Consider the following 19037-nt stretch of genomic DNA (forward strand, 5'->3'; position numbering starts at 1 on the left):
TCTCCCTCTCCTTTCTCTCTCTTTATATCTCTACTATATGCATGTGTATCTGATTGATTATGTATTGGCATTATTTTCAAAGTTGGGAATGAAATCAGAATTTCAAGGTCCAATTCCTATTTTTGGGTTAAAAATGGAAAGGGGAACGGAACAGAAAGCATGTACCTCAGTTGAGGAAGTGCTGGATGGAGCTGATGATGAAACCTGGGGAAGTGAGGATTGGCCCATGGCTGTAGATGTGCTAGCTTGTGCAGGACCAGGAAGATGAGCCTGCTCCTCAAGCACCTTCTTCTTTTTGGTTCCAGTCTTTTCTTTATTTTCACTTTTTCTTTTCTGAAAGGAGTTTAATTTTCTTGTTAATGATTCTCAGTATGAAATGAAGTAGAGCACATCTTCATTATCGGGTAGTATGTTTATTATATCTAAACATATTTCCAGCATGTTTCATTAAATCTAGGGAGAGAAAAATGTTGCATACATTGTCCCTCTATAGTTACTTCTGCGGTGAGATGTTACTGACTTGGGATTAGAAAGACTAGATTTTTTGTAAACAAAGACAAAGCATTTTAATACCTGATTTTTAAGTCAACATCTTATCTATTAGGGATGAAGATATGTTTGTCATATGATTAGTTGTTGTGCAGTTTGGTAAATCTAAAACTTAATGGAAAATTGATGGAGAATTAAGTGCTTGATAGGTTGAGTGGAAGAGTCAGGACAGAGTTTCTTTTGTGAGAACTCAAGCCTTCTTATCTTTTGCAACCTTACCTGAGTTTTGGGAGTCTCCTCCACTCCTGCTGTGAGAGTGTTGCTTGTGGTAGATGTAGGTATAGCAGAACGTACTTCTTGCTTATTTTTTTTCATTGTTGCTTTCCCTTTTGCTGGGATGGGTTTGATTTTCATCACAACAAATACATAAAAAAGGAATACATATAAACAGAGACCAAATACCAGATATAGTCTAGGACTGTTGGAGCAGTTTTAGTATCATATGCTTTCAGTTTTGGGTGTGTCTAGTATCCTGGCTTCTACCTCTATGTTATTATTTCAGCCTGGCTGCAGAGATTATTGGCTATGCATGGTGTGGCACGGCCTCGTGCTCCTCACTGTTTCTCCTACTCATCTGCCATTCAGCAAGCAAATTCTTCCTGTCCTGAATCCCATGTACCACAGTCAAGTCCTTCCAAATTCTGTTGTTCTGCTCACTGGCTAGTCATATTTTCTATATAATTCATTAAAATTACAGAAACTTGTGAAAGGAAATATGAATTCAATTTGTGAAGATATAACTATAGTGATTATGAATTTTGACTTTGTAAAATATTTTTAACTCAGTAATTTTTATAAGAGAGGAAGATCTTTATGTCTCTTTGAGGTCAATTTATATTAAAATATTGCCTTAATGTGTGAAAGTTCAGCTCAGTCCTGAGCAGTCATTCAGGGTCCAGTCCTGTCTGGTCTCTAGACATTTCTAAGATATAAGCAAATTTCTTTGTATGAGAGTTCTACTGATCTTCTAAAAGGTGATATCTCACGTGTTTTCACCATCCTGTTCTTGATTTGTACACACGTATAGTGCAGCCATAAGGGTGGTTTTGTCCACAAACAAATACCTTGACCACCCATGATGGCAAACCCAGCAGTAGGACAGTCCTTTCTTACATCTGCTCTGCAGGACCTGGTCAGGTGTGACCAACCACCCATGCCAGCCCTTTGCATGGCCTTCTGTGGCCTGCCTCTTGGGGCAGACCCAGGGGCTTTGCTGGTGCCTACACTTGGTTGCATGCAGAGAGGACAGATGTTACTGCCTTGGCATCACGCCTGTGGCTACAGAAGCTGTGATGAACATTGAGGGTTAAAACATCTGTACTGTGATTGTCTCCCAGTCACTCCAAGTTTTACAACTCAGCATTCTGGTTTAGCTGTGACACAGGATCTACTGTAGCTGACTTTTGTTGGTATTATAACATGGAATTTCCTACACTTTGTGCACCTCGGTCTTAATAGTAATTCCCTTCTGTGCCCAAATGTAGATGTGCGTCCCCGGCATCCACAGTGCGCATTTGTGGTCAGAGCTGTGAGGAGCCGGCCCTGCGGTCCTGGTACCGTCCTGAGTCGCTTTGATGAATATGTGGCACATTCGTTCACTTACGTGCTTCTGTGAGAGATGGCTCCATGTGACCAATGTTCCCGACTTTAATTTTTAAAAGAGTGCTTTTAACCCTTGAAGACAAAATCCATCTTGTTTTGTATATAAGAATTGTTTTTTAAAATGAATAAATCAGACACTGCCCACAAAAAATATTGCCCTATCTTTGTTACTAAGGAGAATAATAATGATTATATAGTCTTAAAAGAATAGGTGAAGCAATTGGCTAGTGGTTATATTTAGCATATAAACTGTAATTTTTTATAATTTTAAAAATTAACTTCCATATTGTACCTGAAGTTTTAGACTTTCAACTTCTTTTTTATATATATTTTTTATCCACACACCAAATAAACCCTTCAAAATACAACCATTCACTGGTAGGTAGATGAAAACCATAAATTGACAACTTGGAATCTGAAATACCCACATTGTCATGTACACTGAGTTATAATTGGGATGCATTGACTATGATCAAGGCAGGGTTCAAAGTTTGGAGGGTGAAAAGAGGGTAGGACAGTATCAGGGAGAGAGTTTTTCTTGTTCTCTATTACCTTTTGACTTCTCATCTTTAAGAGTTACAGCAACTGTTTCAAGTGTTGGTATCTCTTTGAACAATGCAATCAATTTGCTCAAACCAGCATCACTTCGAAACTTATCTTCCATCAAGTCAGCAATCTTAACTCTGTCGTATTCATCTTGCATTCTTCTGGTCAGTTTTAAATCACTGGCCAGTAAGGACTTAAGTAAGCTAAACTGATACTCAGTGATGACTGCTAATCCTTTAAGCAGAACAATTTTCTTGTATTCATTCACCATCTCTCAAATTATTGATGAACCTATAGAGAAAATCAGCATATGGTATGACACATGTGTACAGAAATTTTAAAAAAGGGATATACCTATGTGAGTACCTCATGTCAAAGTGTTGTATACAGGTGTGTTTGGAACAAAGAGGGAGTTTAGTCATGAGTTATATCATTTGCAATATTGCTTGTGAATTATTGCATTAGGAAGATCTAAAAAAATTCTTTTGTATTAATGACGGTAGTTGAGTTGGGTCAGTGGTGGGCATGGTAGAAGAAGTTCTGGAAAGAGGCAATTGTTGCAGTATTTAGAGTATGGGCTGTGTAGTGCCTAAGCTCCTGGCTCCTCTTCCATTCCACAGGGGCTAGAATAATTTTCTGCATTTCTTTCCATTGGTACCTAACTTCCCACACCCACTAAGACTTGTATGGCATATGCACAAAATGGGAGGCTGCTTCTAACTTTATATGTGAAAAACCTTATGCCACAGCACTACAGTTCCATCTTGGGGTACTCATCTTTTTCCATTTAGCTCTTCTACAGTCATCTGTAATTAATACCCTCTCTCTTGGTGTTAGATAGCATCTTTCATATTCTTAGTGTCCATGTCACTGTCCCTTTGCTGGAGTGCTACCTGTTCCCTAATGCAGAATCAAAGCATTAATTGATTGGAATCTTTTCAATAGTTACTCAATTTTCCTCCATCCAAGCTTAGTTTCTTCGACCAGTTATTTTCATAGATTCAGTTATCTCTCTATAATTTCTACCCTCCTTGAAATCATTGAATAATTCCCCATTTTCTGTGGGAAAATTTTCTTGCTTTTCAGCCTGTTGTAGAAGGCCTTCAATAACCTGTCTCAGTTTTAACTCTCATTTTCCATTTCTTATATATAAACTCCAGAATTATATCCCATATCTTCCTTTCTCATGTCTCTGCAGTGAATATCTTTTCTACCTTTAATATTGAAAGGTAGATCTTAAGAGGGCATGGGCTTCATGAAATTACTAAATGTAATGGGTACAATGTTCTTGCTTGATAAGAAGAAAAAGTTCTGGTATTCTATGACACAGCAAGGTGAATATAATTAAGAATAATGCATTATATAACTCAAAGTAATTAAAAGAGTGGAATTTGAGTGTGCTCACCAAAAACAAATGATAAAAGTTTAAAATGATGGATATGTTAATACTTTGTGTTGGTCTCACATCCAATGTATACAAAAGTCAAAGCACCATGTGGTACTTCACACATAAACATGTACAAATATTTTCAAAGATTCTGCTATGTTATCAATTATAACAAAAGTCTCAGCCTGAAGCCAATCATGTGGAATCCCTTATACTTGATCAATTTAAACAGAATGTCCAAAACTCTGAATATAATGAGAATCATTATTTGTGAAAAATCACACTTTTTACAATCCCCCTCCAAAATACATCCTTAAAACATTCATCCATGGAGCAGAATATGAATGTTAGAAACTTAGGCTTGGAGTTAAGAAGACCTGGCTCCTACGCATAGCAGTTTGGTTATATAGATCAATAGATATATCTAGAATATAAATTACTGATTTGTAAGTTATAATTGAAAACTTTTCCACAAGGAATTAGAGGGGGATTAATAAATAGAATACATAAAACAAAATTCCATATACATCAAAATACAGGCTAAAATGTCAGTGTCCACATATTAGTTGTAGCAAGAAGAAAACTAAAATTTAAAAAGTGAAAATATTTGAAAAACTAAGATAAACTTCTCAGAAATAAAATAACACAAATGTTCTCAGATTGTTCACAATAATAGACTTCCAAATAGAAGTATAAAAGGCAAACCGCACCAAGACACAGTTCAGAGAAAAGAAAACTCCAGCGATAAAGTGTGGTCTTCTACAAAGTTTCAATAATGAGATTCTAGACAGTAAAATACACTGGGTCAGCAAGACATTTTTGTTCACCCTGAACAAAAACAACTAGAAAGCTAAAATAGCAATGGGATGGCACAAGACTATAATTATTAACCAATAGAAACAGTGAAGCAAAAATTGGAGAATAACTTTACAGAAGTGATTCATGGGGAGATCAGCACATCCAAGACAGCTGAAGATAGTTAGAAATAAAGAGGGAATGAGGGCTGTTAGGATCTGGCTATATGAAGGGCTTCACTGAAGTCCCCAGGGTGCTTCTTAGCAGAAGACTGACAACTCTTGCCACTGAGTAACTGACTTCAAAACATACTACAGCACCTATCTCAGTGGTAGAATGCTCGCCTTGGAGTATGTAAGAACCTGGGTTTGATACACAGCACTGAAAAACAAAACAAAACAAAAATACTATAAATCTGTAGTTGCTAAAAAAGCATGGCACTGGCACATAAACAGACACATAGACCAATGGAACAGAGTAGAGAACCTAGAAATTAATCTATACTCATACGCCATCTGGTTTTTGACAAAGAGGCCAAGAATATCCACTGAAGAAAAAGTCTTTTCAACAAATGGTGTTGGTAAAATTAGACATAGATATGAAGAGGAATGAAACTAGATTCTTTCACCACACACAAAAATCAACTCAAAATGCATCAGATGCTAAAATATTAAGGCTGAAACTGTGAAATTAACATAAGAAAACATAGGTGAAATACTTTAAGTAATTGAAGTAGGCAACATTTTTTTAGATAGGACTCCCGAATCATGGGCAATGAAAATAAAATTAGACAAATGGTATTACACCAAACTAACAGACTTTTGTATGATAAAGGAAACAATTAAAAGAATTAAGAGACAACATAAAGAATGGGGGAAAATATTTGGAAATAGCATATCTGATGGGGAACTGACATCCTGAATATATAAGGAATGTAAAAAGCTGAGCACCAATAAAAACCAAACAAACCAATTTAAAAATGGGCTAAAGAACTAAATAGATACTTCTTAAAAGAAGACAAAAATGCATGAAAAAATGTTCAATTTCACTAATCATCAAAGAAAAATAAATCAAAACCATAATGAAATATCCTACCCTAGCTAGGATGGCTATCATGAAAAAAGACAAGAAATAACAAATGCTGGAGGGGATGTGGAGAAATGGGAAGTTCTATACACTGTAGGTTAGAATGTAAATTATTACAGTCAATACAGAAAGCAGCAAGAAAATTCTTCAGAATCCTAAAAGTAGAATTATTGTACAATCCAGTAATTCCATTATTGACTACATGATAAATATAGATGTATCATCATGACTAGATGATAAAATATTTATACCACAAGATACTTGCATTTCATGTTTATGGCACAACTATTCACAACAGTTAAAATACCAAATCAACTCAGATGTCCTTTAGTGGTTAAAAAGGTAAAGAAAAAACTGTGATATATACACACGATAGAATGCTATTTAGCCATAAAAAGAATGAAATCTGGTCATTTGTAGCAACATGGATGAACCTGGAGATAATAATGCTAAGTGAAACAAGCCAAGGAAGTGAAACTTGTTGAAGAATGAAATGAAACTGTGGGCACAAGAGGTGAGGAAGGGTGGAAAGAAATTCAACAAAGGGCACAAAAACACAAAGTAGAGGAATTACTCTGGGTTCTTCTTTAGAACAGGTGGGGGTAACGATTGGGCAAAGCAATCAGTGATATATTTCTAAATGTTTGGAAGAGCATGACATTTACAAAACAAAAATTATTAATGGTCTGAGATGGAAGAGATGGAAATACTTATTACCCTGATTTGACTAAAGCACAGTGTATGCATGTGTTGAAATACTATATTGTACCACAAAAATATATACAAATTAAAAAGTTTAAGAATTGGTAAAATTTTTAAAAATCCAACAAAGAGGCAAAGTTTTAAAAAGTGGATTTAAAAAATTTACCTATACATTATGACAAAAAGTCATTAGAAGTTTAAAAAATAATTAGCACAGTTTGATGGTGAAAGCAGTAATTTAAAGAAAGCAGTGTATCTCTGTTAACATAATTATAAAGAGACCTTTAAAAAGTTTATCATAACTGAAGTTTCATTATTTAATAATAAAAAAGATTTAAGCTCAAGAAAAATGAAACAGTTCTTGTTACATATTTACTTCATAGTAATAAGTAGATGTTGTTATAATTGTGTTTCTTCCTATGACTGTAGGAAGTAATACATATATATGTGTATATATATATAACATAGTATATTTATTTCTTCTTTTCTACATATACATATACAAAAATGCTAATGGAAATTTAAACAACTATAAAAAACTAACAAATCATAATTTTAGTTTGAGATTTTAGCATGTCTCAATTATTGAGGAGAGCAAGAAAAAATGTAGAAAAAAACAACACAGTTAACAAGCTTAAATAAAAAGTTTTACCTAACATTCAGAGCATTTGGCAACCAATATTAAAAGCTTTACACGCCTTTAAGAAACATAAGAAATATTCATGTGCCAGGCTCCATGAAAAGATAATGTGTCCAAATGACAGCTACAGATTTAATTGTTTTCAACTACTGCTTTCCTATGAACTCTTCTTGCAAACTGCACTGCTGAGGTGGAATAAAGCAAGGAGAGGTTCACATATGACTGAAATACTGTGTCTAACACTAAGTATAGAGGGGAGCTAACGTAAAAGTTAAACATCCTTGTGAAAATATTAAGATAGCTATGTATTAGACATTTTCTACTATGGGTATGTATTCTCATGTTGGTAAAAGTGTGACAATACAAAACAATTTTATGTCAAGATGTCATTTTAGCTTATTAGTTCATGATAACTTTTTTGTTTCACTAACTTGTCTTTTACCCATAGTGTTACCACAGACACCAGGGTTTCTGTGAACTCTCCAGCCAAGACAACCACTTATGTAAATTCATCCTCAAAGAATTTATTTTCAAACCAAAGTAGTCGAAATACATTTCCCTTTGCTCAGGTCTCAGTGGTAGAGGAATTCAGATGTATGTTATCTTCCTAAATGAAGCACCAGAATCAAACTACTGCAGTTTTCACTGTTCTGAGTTAACACCAGTCTCACTCCCTTTGCTCATCATCAAAAAGAAGCAACACTGGTTTTCTCTGGTGGACTTGTAGATTGCAAGAGGTGTCAGGTCTTCTCTACAGAAGACAATGGCAGCACTCACCTCCCTGACAATTTCTTCAGCTGTGTCCAGATCTTCAGATTGTCAGCAATGCAGGAAGCAGGACTGATTTTGTTTGAGTAAGAAGATAAGTTAGTAAGGCTCTCAGAAACTGAACAGCAGGATGCTGCAATCTCCTGAAATTCTAAAAAAAGTCAGTATTTGCAAAGATAACAGGAAATGGCACTGGTTATAGTCACTTAACAACTTCACCAGTGCTGGGGCTCTGAGACTGTGCTAGCTCCCTGGGTGGAAGAGTGAGGAAATTGTGTGAACTCCTCCCATCAATGTTCATAGCTTTCAGTTTCCTCATCTGTAGAGACTGAACAATTTGCTTCCTATAAGCATCTTAGTTACCAGGAAACATTAGGTATCAGTTACATTCATTTTTTTTCCTTACAAATCTCAATAGATAAAAGAAGTTTAAACATCACAACTTTTATATCAGCAGGTTTACCCTTGGTTTATTAGACATAAAACCCACTGAAATGAGACTGAAATATCAAAGAAAGGGGAAATGAGTCCTCCAGCTAAGTCCCCCTATTTTCTGTTCACAGAGTGGCAGGGTCAGAAGGAGATCTTTTACTACCAGTGATCCACTTGTTGAAGAAAGTCTATTGTGAAGTTGTATCTTTTTGTTTTCAGAGTTTCTTTTATACTTTTTATTATTTTATTTTTTATTGTTTATTCATTTATTCATATGTGCATACATTGTTTGGGCCATCTCTCCTCCCTGTCCCCTATCTCCTTCCTTCTCCCCCACCCTGCTTACTTCCAGGCAGAATCTGTTCTGCCTTCTTCTTCAATGTTGTTGAAGAGAAAACATAAGAGATAATAAGAAAGTCATAGCACTTTTGCTAGCTTGAATTAAAGATAACTATATAGAGAGATTCCTAGAATTGCTTCCATGCACATGTGTACTACAACCTGAACTGGTTCATCTCTACCAGACCTCTACACTATTTCCCAGTCACCTTCCCATAGTGCTTCTGTCAGTTTAATATTATTTTATTAGCTCATCTACAGTGGGCACATCAAACACTTTCAAGTTTTGGGTTTCTTACCTTTCCCTATTCATCCTATATGTGTTTTCCCCTTAGTGTGTGACCCATGTTCAATAATATCACTGCATTTATAATAGGTCTAAAGTCTGCATATGAAGGAGAATGTACAATTTTTAGCCTTATGAGCCTGGCTAACTTTGCTTAAGATGATATTCTCCAGTTTCATCCATTTACTTGCAAATTACAAAATTTCATTCTTCTTTGTGGCTGAGTAAAATTCCATTGTGTATAAATACCACATTTTCTTAATCCATTCTTCAATAGTGGGGCATCTTAGCTTTTTCCATAATTTGGCTATTGTGAATACTGCTGCAATAAACATGGGTGTGCAGGTGCCTCTGGAGTAACCTAAGTCGCATTCCTTTGGGTATAACCCCAGGAGTGGGATTGCTGGATCATATGGCAGATCTATATTTAGTTTTTTAAGAAGGCTCCATAATGTTTTCCAGAGTGGTTGTACTAGCTTGCATTCCCATCAGCAGTGTACGAGGATTCCTTTTGCCCCACATTCTGGCCAACATTTATTGTTGGTGGTGTTTTTGGTGATAGCTATTCTAACAGGAGTGAGATAGAATCTTAGTGTGGTTTTGATTTGCATTTCCTTTATGGCCAGGGATGGTGAGCATTTTTTCATGTTTTTTTTTTTTTTGACATTTGGATTTCTTCCTTTGAAAGAAGTTTAGTTCAGTTGCTCACTTCTTTATTATTGGTTCATTGATTTGAGTTTAGTTTTTTGACAAGGGTGCCCACTCTCTCCACTCCTATTCAACATAGTCCTGGAATTCCTAGCCAGCATAATAAAGCAAGATGAAGAAATAAAAGGAATACAGATAGGTAAAGAAACTGTCAAAGTATCCCTATTTGTAGACGACATGATCCTATACCTCAAAGACCCAAAAAACTCTACCGCAAAACTCCTAGACACCATTAACAGCTTCAGCAATGTGGCAAGATACATAATCAGCTTAAAAAATCATTAGCTTTTCTATATACCAACAATGAACAAATTGAGAAAGTATATACGAAAACAATTCCATTTAGAATAGCCTCAAAAAAAATCAAATACCTAGGAATAAACTTAACAAAGAATGTGAATGACCGCTATAAGGAAAACTACAAATCTCTGAAGAAAGAGATCGAGGAAGACTACAGAGGGTGGAAAGATCTCCTGTGCTTATGGATTGGTAGAAATGGCTATACTACCAAAAGCAATCTACATGTTCAATGCATTTTCATCAAAACTCCAGTGACATTCATCACAGAGATAGAAAAATCTACCCTAAAGTTCATTTGGAAACACAAGAGACCATGAGTAGCCAAGGCAACACTCAGCAAAAAGAGCAATGCTGGAAGTATCACAATACCTGAGTTCAAACTATATTACAGAGCCATAGCAATAAAAACAGCATGGTACTGGCACAGAAACAAATATGAAGACCAGTGGAACAGACTAGAGGACTGGATATGAATCCACACAGCTATGCCCACCATATTTTTGACAAAGGCACCAAAAACATGATGGAGAAAAGACAGCCTCTTCAACAAATGTTGAAGCTGGGAAAAGTGGTTATTTGCCTGCAGAAAACTGAAACTAGATCCATGTCTATCACCTTGTACTAGTATCTACTAAAAATGGATTAAGGACCTTAATATCAGATGACCTGAAACTCTGAAGTTAGTACAGGAAAGAGCAGGGAATACTCCGGAAGCAATAGGTATAGGCGAGGACTTCCTCAGTAGAATTCCAGCAGCCCAGCAACTTACAGAAAGGATGGACAAATGGAACTACATGAAATTAAAAAGCTCTATACAACAAAAGAAATGGTCTCTAAACTGAAGAGACCACCCATAGAGTAGGTGAAAATATTTGCTGGTTATACATCAGACAAAGGACTGATAACCAGAGTATACAGTGAAGTTGTTGCTTTCAGCACTCTGTGGCATTCACATAGTTATTAATAGTCCACATAATTGAAGGGTAATATAAGCATAATGCCTATATTTATATGAAAATTCTTTCTAGAGTATTTGGAAAATAATTTGAACCAGTATTTTCCTCTTTTCTATGGCTAACATCCATTATTTCTCTGTGTGAATTTCATATATACATCTGGCTCTTAGAATTATTCACAGAAAATACAAATGAGCAATGGCCCTATATCAGCATACCTTTCGTTCTTCAATTTCTGAAAAAAAATAAGCACTGCAACTTAGAAGGATTGTAAGCTATAAGCATTTTTCTGAATTTTATTTTACTATTTAGGACAATGGATCCATTCTGAACAACCACACCTCTACTGGCTGATCTGGAAGAAGGAAGGGCATAAATGGAACAAGAATCCCAAAGACCACTGAAATGTGTTAGATGATTTGAGGTCATCTGAAGGGAAGAAAACTGATTGGGCTAATTCAAACTAAGTTTGTGGTGGGGAGAGTTGATGTCTAGATTGAAAACTGTCTTACTACACAGGAAAAATATCAGGGAAATCAAGGAGGATTTGGACTGTCACAAACCCCTGTGTTTTTTTATTATTTGTTATGACAGACTTACTGCTACTTATGTAGACACATTGAGCTATCTAAAAAGGCACAGGGTTAGTAAAATCCTAGAGGATCCTAATCCAGAGACAAGTAGGCAAAGGATGCACAACAGGAATGTCCATGTTTTTGGACATTTTTAGTGTCCTTTTTACAAGAAATCAACTTATGTGAAATGATATATCTCTTGGTTCTCCAGAAGACAACACACAAGTTATTGATCCTCCAAAGGAGAAATCAGATTAGTGTTTCCATATCCTCCTATACAGTTGGGATTTTTATAGATATGGAAAATAGGAAAAAATGCATTTTCCTGACTCTTAGGCAATAGCCAAATAATAAATTATTCTTGTCATCATAGAGATAAAATATGTACATATAGCCTTCATCACTTCTGGAACCCCAGTGTTCTTTCAGAATTTGCAAAGTTCATTGCAAAAAATGATAAAAACTATTTACTCATAACTGGGAAATAAAAGAATTCCTAATATTATACGAAATGTTTCAAAAGATCTTATGCTCTCCTATTCTCTCAAGTACTTCTCTAAATGGTCATTCAAAGACATCAGTAAAGACTTTCCACCAGGATTATATCTTATGTCTTTAGTTTAGATTTTCCTAAGAAAAAAGCTGGAACAAATACAATGGTTACACCAAGTAGAACAATTTCAATAAGAAATGTGTCATAGCCTTTAATTTTTATATTAGAACCAAGGGTAAAGGTAGAGGAATATGATAGGAAGTGTCAGAGGAGAAAATGGAAGGTGAGAATATGTTGAGTATAGTCTAAACTAAAGTTTTGTTCACCTGCTTTTTCCAAAGCCCAGAAAAATCTAGTAGTGTGTGAGTCTGAGCTTCCCAAGTTGATCTGGGCACTCATCAAGTGATCAGACACCTCATATCTCTTACAAAAACTTTTTGACTGATTTTTTATAGGTTTTTTTATTTGAGTACACTATTACGTATTACTTCCATCTTTTTTTCTAGTGTTATAAGATGTAAATTTAAATCAGTTATATTACTATTATCTTCATTTGTAGTATAAACACTTAAAGGAGTAATTTTTCCTGTAGACACTGCCACCTCCTGTGTTCTTTAAATTTTATGGGGTTTGTATTTATTGTCTGTAATCTTTCTTGGCATGTAGTTTTCAATGGATGTACTATTTTAAATTGTGTTATATAATTTTTTAAACGTTGGGCATTTTCTTAGCATTTAATCTTTAATTCTAAATTAATTATGTAGTTTTATAATCTGTGCTAAAATTTCAGATAAGAACTTTACTGAAACTCATTGTTAAGTCCCTGCATATATTTCACTTTGATGAGCATTCTGTGTATTCTTGTAGAGAACATGCAGTTCTCAGATGTTTTCACACAGTTCTGAAAATGAAAATTAGGTCATGTTGGTTGAAGATAGTGTGAAAGTTTTTCAGTATTCTTTCTGATGTTTTCTTGTTCCAACTAGCAATATTGAATTAGAAGTTTTAAGTATCTAATTGTGATTATTGATACTTGTCATATTCCTTTATATGTTGTTGTTTTTTGCTTTATGATTTTGAAGCCCTGTAACTAGGTACATTTATGGATTGCTACGGATCTCTGACATATTGTTCAAAGTATTTCCTTTTTGGCATCAATCTAACTTGGACATTTCTCTGACTCACGTTAGGGCTTAGTTTTAGGTTGTGTGGAGGCAAAGTTGTGTAAATCCCAAGAGGAATTTCTAGTCCCATTTTTTTGTGGGACTCAAACAGTGACTCATTTTAGAGACAGCTTTTAGGCTTTGTTAGAGTGGCATTCCTGATAGTGTACTCTATTACTTGGCCCTTACTCCTAACATGTACTCTGTCTAGCATGTGGCTGAGTATCAAATGTGGTGAACATTGTAGGTCTACTCTTACAGGCACTGCTGTACCCCAACACTGTTCTCTCTCTGGCTTTCATGTTGTCAAACCCCATAGCAACTGCTCTTTGCAGGCCTCATGCTTCCTCCTCCATATGCCAGGACTCAGCCAGTGAATGGGCCACATCCATATAGCTCCTTTCTGTCCATATTCTCAGCAGAGTTTTGTGTGTGTGTTGGTATATGTATTTTATTTATTTATGTATGTATTTGCATATTATTGTTGTGCCAGTGGTTCATTGTGACATTTACAAAAGTGTTTACAATATATCTTATTTAGATTCACCCCAACCATCTTTCTCCTTTATCTCTCTTCCTCCTCCCCTTAGAACAGTTTGAACAGGTCTTATTGCTCCATTTTCATACATGAATACATAGTACTTCCTCCATATTTGTTCTCTTTCACCCTTTCCTTATGCTCTACCCCCTCCTGCTGACACCAACCCCAAAACAGGACTCATTTTAAAAAATTTTTTTTTGTTGTACAGAGAGTTTTATTATATATAATAAATATATCATATATGTAATACATATATGTGTGTGTGTGTGTGTGTGTGTCTATACTATACCCTGAATTGGTTCATCCCCTCCATTATTCTCCTCTCTACCTTAGTCTCCTTCTTATGGTGATTTCAACAGGTTTGAATGTTCCTTTTATTCATACTTGTATAGAAAGCACATCAACCATATTCACAATATCTCCTATGGCTATGGAAAATAAATGTGTGGTTCAGGCAAAGTTTCCTGACCAGGCCTGAGGAAGGGAGTCTATCTAGAGTAGCTTTTTTGACATCTTGGACTGCATTCCCATATTCCTAATTAGCACTGACTGAATAAGGCAAGAGGATACAACTAGAGCTTCCCCAGCGCTCCCTGCTCATAGCTCATGTAGGTGAGGTCTCTGAAGAGAAAATGCTGATAATTACTGAAGTTGAGACTCTGTGTCATTATGCTGGCATAAGCTCCCTCCTGGGAACAGGTCCCTTGCTTCTCTCTCTGGCTTCCCAGTTCAATTAAGCAACTTGTTTGTCTCCTCATTATAAAACTTCTTAGCACTTTGTTCTGTTCCCCTGAGTTGTTAAGAAGAAAAAAGTTTTGTGGGAAGATTTCCTGAGATGTGTATGTCTGGTTCTCATGCTTTCCTATGAGACAATGAGATATCCTGGTCCTCCAAACAGCTTATGTGTCACAGAGATAATTCAGCAATGGGTCTAAGCTTCTTTTTTTTGGCCAAAGGGGAAATAGAAACAAAAGTCTGGGTTGACTAAGGAGAGGGAAGTTCAGTGCAAATGCCTGAGATCTAACTAAACAGGAATAAATATTTAAGGCTTGATTTAGACACTCTGCTCAAAGATTTCCAGGCTCCTTGTATGCCACTGGGTCTTTGAGCAGAGGGGCCATGCTCCTCTGTGTGGTCTCTCCTCTTCATGTGTGGAATTTTTACAGGCCCTGAATATTGCTACAGTTTTTTGTAGTACTTACCAAGTACTCTTATATTTTAGGGATACCTCTTTACTTAGGCAAGACAGGGCAAGGTACATGTTGGTATTTCCCATTTTTCATATAAAGGCCTGAGGCTGTACTAGTTTACCTATAACAGAGACTGTCTACACTGGTAGGGGGCTTTCTAGGTGAAATGGCACTTAAAATTGCCAGGTTTTTCAACCCATTCAGATCAAGCAATTTAACTCAATATTTATATATTTACAACAATAATTTTATAGTAATACAAGTAAAATTATTTATTGAGTGCTCACTAAAGTGGCTATATTAACTAAGAAACAGACTCAGAAAGGCCATATGACTAGTCTAGGATCACAAAGAAAATGATGTACCTAGTGTCCATGAACAGGTGATGGGAGTGGGAGAACATTATGGATAAAGGAATATGGGAAAAATAGATGTGTTTAATAATTAGTAATGATCCAGAGTGGATGATAAAGAAAGTATGTAAGAGACAATAAGTGGGAAATTCAACTAAAGGTACTAGATTCTGAAAAATGTCCGAGTCCATCAATTTCTTCATCCTGCGCCCTGCACTATTAGAAAGGGTTTTGAAGTCATACCATCATCTAGCCCATATGCGTGAGGCCCTGTTCTTGTTGATTCTTTCCATAGGGGTGCTGGATTGTTTTTCTTTTCAGAATGCACACATGCTCATGTCTATCACAGGTAGGCACATCTCCTGGAACTGTGAATGTTTTTTCCTTGTTCAAATTGGTCCTAGCTGTCTTGCAGAAAAATTAAAAAAAGAAAACTTGGAAATCATCTGATTCCATGTTTTACACAGACAAATGAATAGCATTAGAAGAATAATAAAAACAATAAGTGCAAACAGAAAAAAGGCAGAAATAGAAAGTATAAATTTAAAACCCTAGCCATTTTCTGTGTCCTCTTCTCTGTCCTATCTCCCCCACTTAGTTTCTCTACAGAAGTAATTCTGTTCAACACTCTCATTTTGGTAAACTGAGAACCAAGGAAATAATATGACCCACCAAACTTATTAGTGTCTAAAACAGACTAAAACTTAGCAGAGACAGGTCACCATGTTAGTCTTAAATACTTTGTAAATTGTCTTATTTATTTGCTCAATCATCAATTATTGCTTTTTATATTTCTGTTTTGTATCAGTAGCTAACCACTGTTTAATATCTTTGTAATCTTCTTTTTTCTTCCCAAGAAAGGACCACTTCAACTTATTTATAATAAATATAAAAATATTTCAAGACTTGCTGCAAAGAGACATGGATTACTCTTCATATCCATTCCAGCTAACTGTGTGACCTTAGCATGAACTTTCTTAGCCTCATTTTCTATCTGCAAAATGAGTGGCTGGTAGTGAATGCTCACATTTCTTGCAGCTGAAGGAGATTTGATTCTATGATTGCAACACATATTAAAGAAAGTAGGCCTGGATGAGGCCCAGATGGGTAAGATTTGAATATTCCAAAGAAAGGGAAATATATTTGTCCAGATCCAAATTTTGTCACCTTTTAGTTATTCAGTTCTGGGCAAAAGCTTAATCTCTTTTTGACCGTCTGTTTTCTTATATTTAAAAAGATTATAATGAACGCCTCTGTCCTCTGGAGATTCAAGGAAACAAAACATGCAAAGTGTCTGATGCTGTTTCTAACACATAAGAGGGTTCCTAATTCATAGTAAGTATTTTTTACTCCATGGACAGGACAGTATAATGGTTATAAATGGGACTTTGAAGCTTATTACCTCAGCTCATTTGTTATCGCTACCATTATTTTGCTGTACATTCCTGGATTATCATTTAAATTTCCTGCTTTTTGGAGTCTCATCTGTGAAATTAAAGCAATAGAATCTTTTTTTCAGAGAATTCTGGTGAAAGTGAAATTAGTTTATAGAGGTAAAGTACATAAAATTAAATATTCCATATGAGATAGACGTTACTTAAAATTTCCCCACATAAATTTAGTGCCCAACGTATTCATTCATTTATGAATAAATGGGTTTCTAAGGATCAAAGGAGGCTGACAGATTTAAGTATTATTCCTGCAACTCCACAAGGAGCCATTTTTTTCTTAGATCACTTCAGTGTTCTAGATTTATCTCCTTCCTTCATGTTTTTTGTCTCAAAATTTTCTGAGGTCTTTAAAAGATTTTTTTGGTGGTACTGGAGTTTGAACTCAGGGCTTTGTGCCTGCTAGGCAGGCACTCTACCACTTGAGCTGTGCCTTGGAGATGTTTTGTTTTTTGGCTAGGCCAGATGATAGCTATGCCCCACCAGACCCAGCTTTTTTACGCTGAGATGGACTCTCACTAACTTTTTGCCCAGACTGGCCTTGAACCTTGATGCTCCCAATCTAGCCTTCCAAGTAGCTAGGATTACCTAAATGAATGAGCCACTGGTTCCCACCTGCTTAGGTCTTTTTCTTTACATCTTCCCCAAGACAAAGATTCCTAACAAATGTAAGTATCAGGGGTGCTGATCTACTGATTTCCCTTTGAGTGGCCCGAGAGAGTTGAGAAAACTCTGGTCTTTAGGTGGTTTGTATTTGTCAGCAAGCAGCCTTTCTGTTCACCTCCGGGTATCATACAAATATTATCACTTTGTTATATCTGCTGTAATGAAAAAAAATGGGAAGCAATATATCAATATGACATATTGGGATGTGTCCACTGAAAGTTTTTGTATTCCCCAAATTCATATTCTGAAACCTAATCTCTCACAAGGTGGTATTTACAGGTAGGGCCTTTAGAAGGTGGTTGTGTCACGAAGGCAGAGCCCTCATGAATGGAATTAGTGCTCTCACAAGGAGTCTCTAGAGAATGCCACCATAGGAGATTCTAGTGAGAAGATGGTCATTGAGAACCAGGAAGTAGGTCCTTACCAGACCTTGAATCTGCCGTCTGTTGATCTTGGACTTAAAAACAACCAAAAATGTGAGAAATAAATTTCTGCTATGTATGAACTGTCCAGTCTGTAGGAATTTGTTATAGCAACCTGAACAGATTATGACTGGGTGACTTCTTTCTTCCATGTTGACATCAGCTTTACTGCTTCTGAAGGGATAAATTATATATACACATATAATATGTAATTATAATTATATGCATATACTTTGCAGTAGCATCAAAGGTGACATTCTTTCATCCAGAATTTTCATATAGTTCAGCATCAAAGTAAAACCCAAATATTTTTAAGGATGAACCAGGGCACATTAATAGTTACTCAGGGATAACAGATATTCACCAGAACTCTCTTTAGCAAGCCAGGACATAAAAGTTATTATATTAATGTGTATTTTTAAAATTATCATACTTGTTTCCATAGATAATAAAATTATATTATTAAAAAATAATTCATAAAAGGTATGTGAGTGGTTTTCCAACTCCTAGGTGTATTTGCCTCTTTCTATTCCTTGCCATCCACCATCCTCATTGTAGGAAAGAACTTTCATTGTTGTTTCCTAGACCCCTCCAGTGTTTATTTATACAAAACAAGCAAATATGAATTCTTATACACCTTCTGAAGATTTTTCCATATTGTTGCAGGAAGTGCCTCTTCATTTTGCAACCAGCTCTATGTTTTTTATTTTATTGAACTGGTCTCTACTGAAGAGCCTTTGAGTTGCTTCCAGTCTTTTACTATTATAAACAAAACTACAAAGAATAACTTTGGTATTCATTTCATACATGTGCACATATATATGTTTATATGTATGTAAGATGAATTCTAGTATGTGAAATTACTAGGTCATAGTAGAATGAGTGTGTAGTTTGCATAAGTATGGCTAACTTTTCATCTTAGCTATGCTATTTGTATTCTTATAAGGAACATATGAAAAATGTTCCTTTGCAGCCTCCCCAGTCAAATGTGTTTTTAAATTTAAGGGTCTTTATCAATCTAAAAAATGAGAAAAGTACCACAATGTAACTTAAAATTGAATGTACATTATCAAGGGTTGTCATATGTTTA

At 35.6% G+C, this 19037-nt stretch overlaps 1 protein-coding gene and 1 pseudogene across 2 annotated transcripts in view; one reads left to right on the forward strand and one right to left on the reverse strand.

The window, feature by feature from the left end:
* The window catches only part of Mnda (myeloid cell nuclear differentiation antigen), a 54742-nt gene extending 46411 nt beyond the window's left edge, over nt 1–8331 (reverse strand). The window contains exons 1-4 of one of the 2 annotated variants that reach the window (XM_020181860.2): nt 8085–8331; nt 2704–2988; nt 769–881; nt 166–333 (exon numbers count right to left, since the gene is read on the reverse strand). In XM_020181860.2, coding sequence (XP_020037449.2) covers nt 166–333; nt 769–881; nt 2704–2968 — 546 coding nt within the window. In that variant the 5' untranslated portion in view covers nt 2969–2988; nt 8085–8331. The remainder of the gene's footprint in view (nt 1–165; nt 334–768; nt 882–2703; nt 2989–8084) is intronic. The other variant, XM_020181859.2, reaches the window with a different exon arrangement.
* Nucleotides 1–19037, forward strand: part of LOC109697955 (olfactory receptor 10C1-like) — a 56436-nt pseudogene that overhangs the window by 28029 nt on the left and 9370 nt on the right.

This window comes from Castor canadensis, chromosome 11 (assembly GCF_047511655.1).
Source record: "Castor canadensis chromosome 11, mCasCan1.hap1v2, whole genome shotgun sequence".
In the NCBI taxonomy this organism is placed as follows: domain Eukaryota; kingdom Metazoa; phylum Chordata; class Mammalia; order Rodentia; family Castoridae; genus Castor; species Castor canadensis.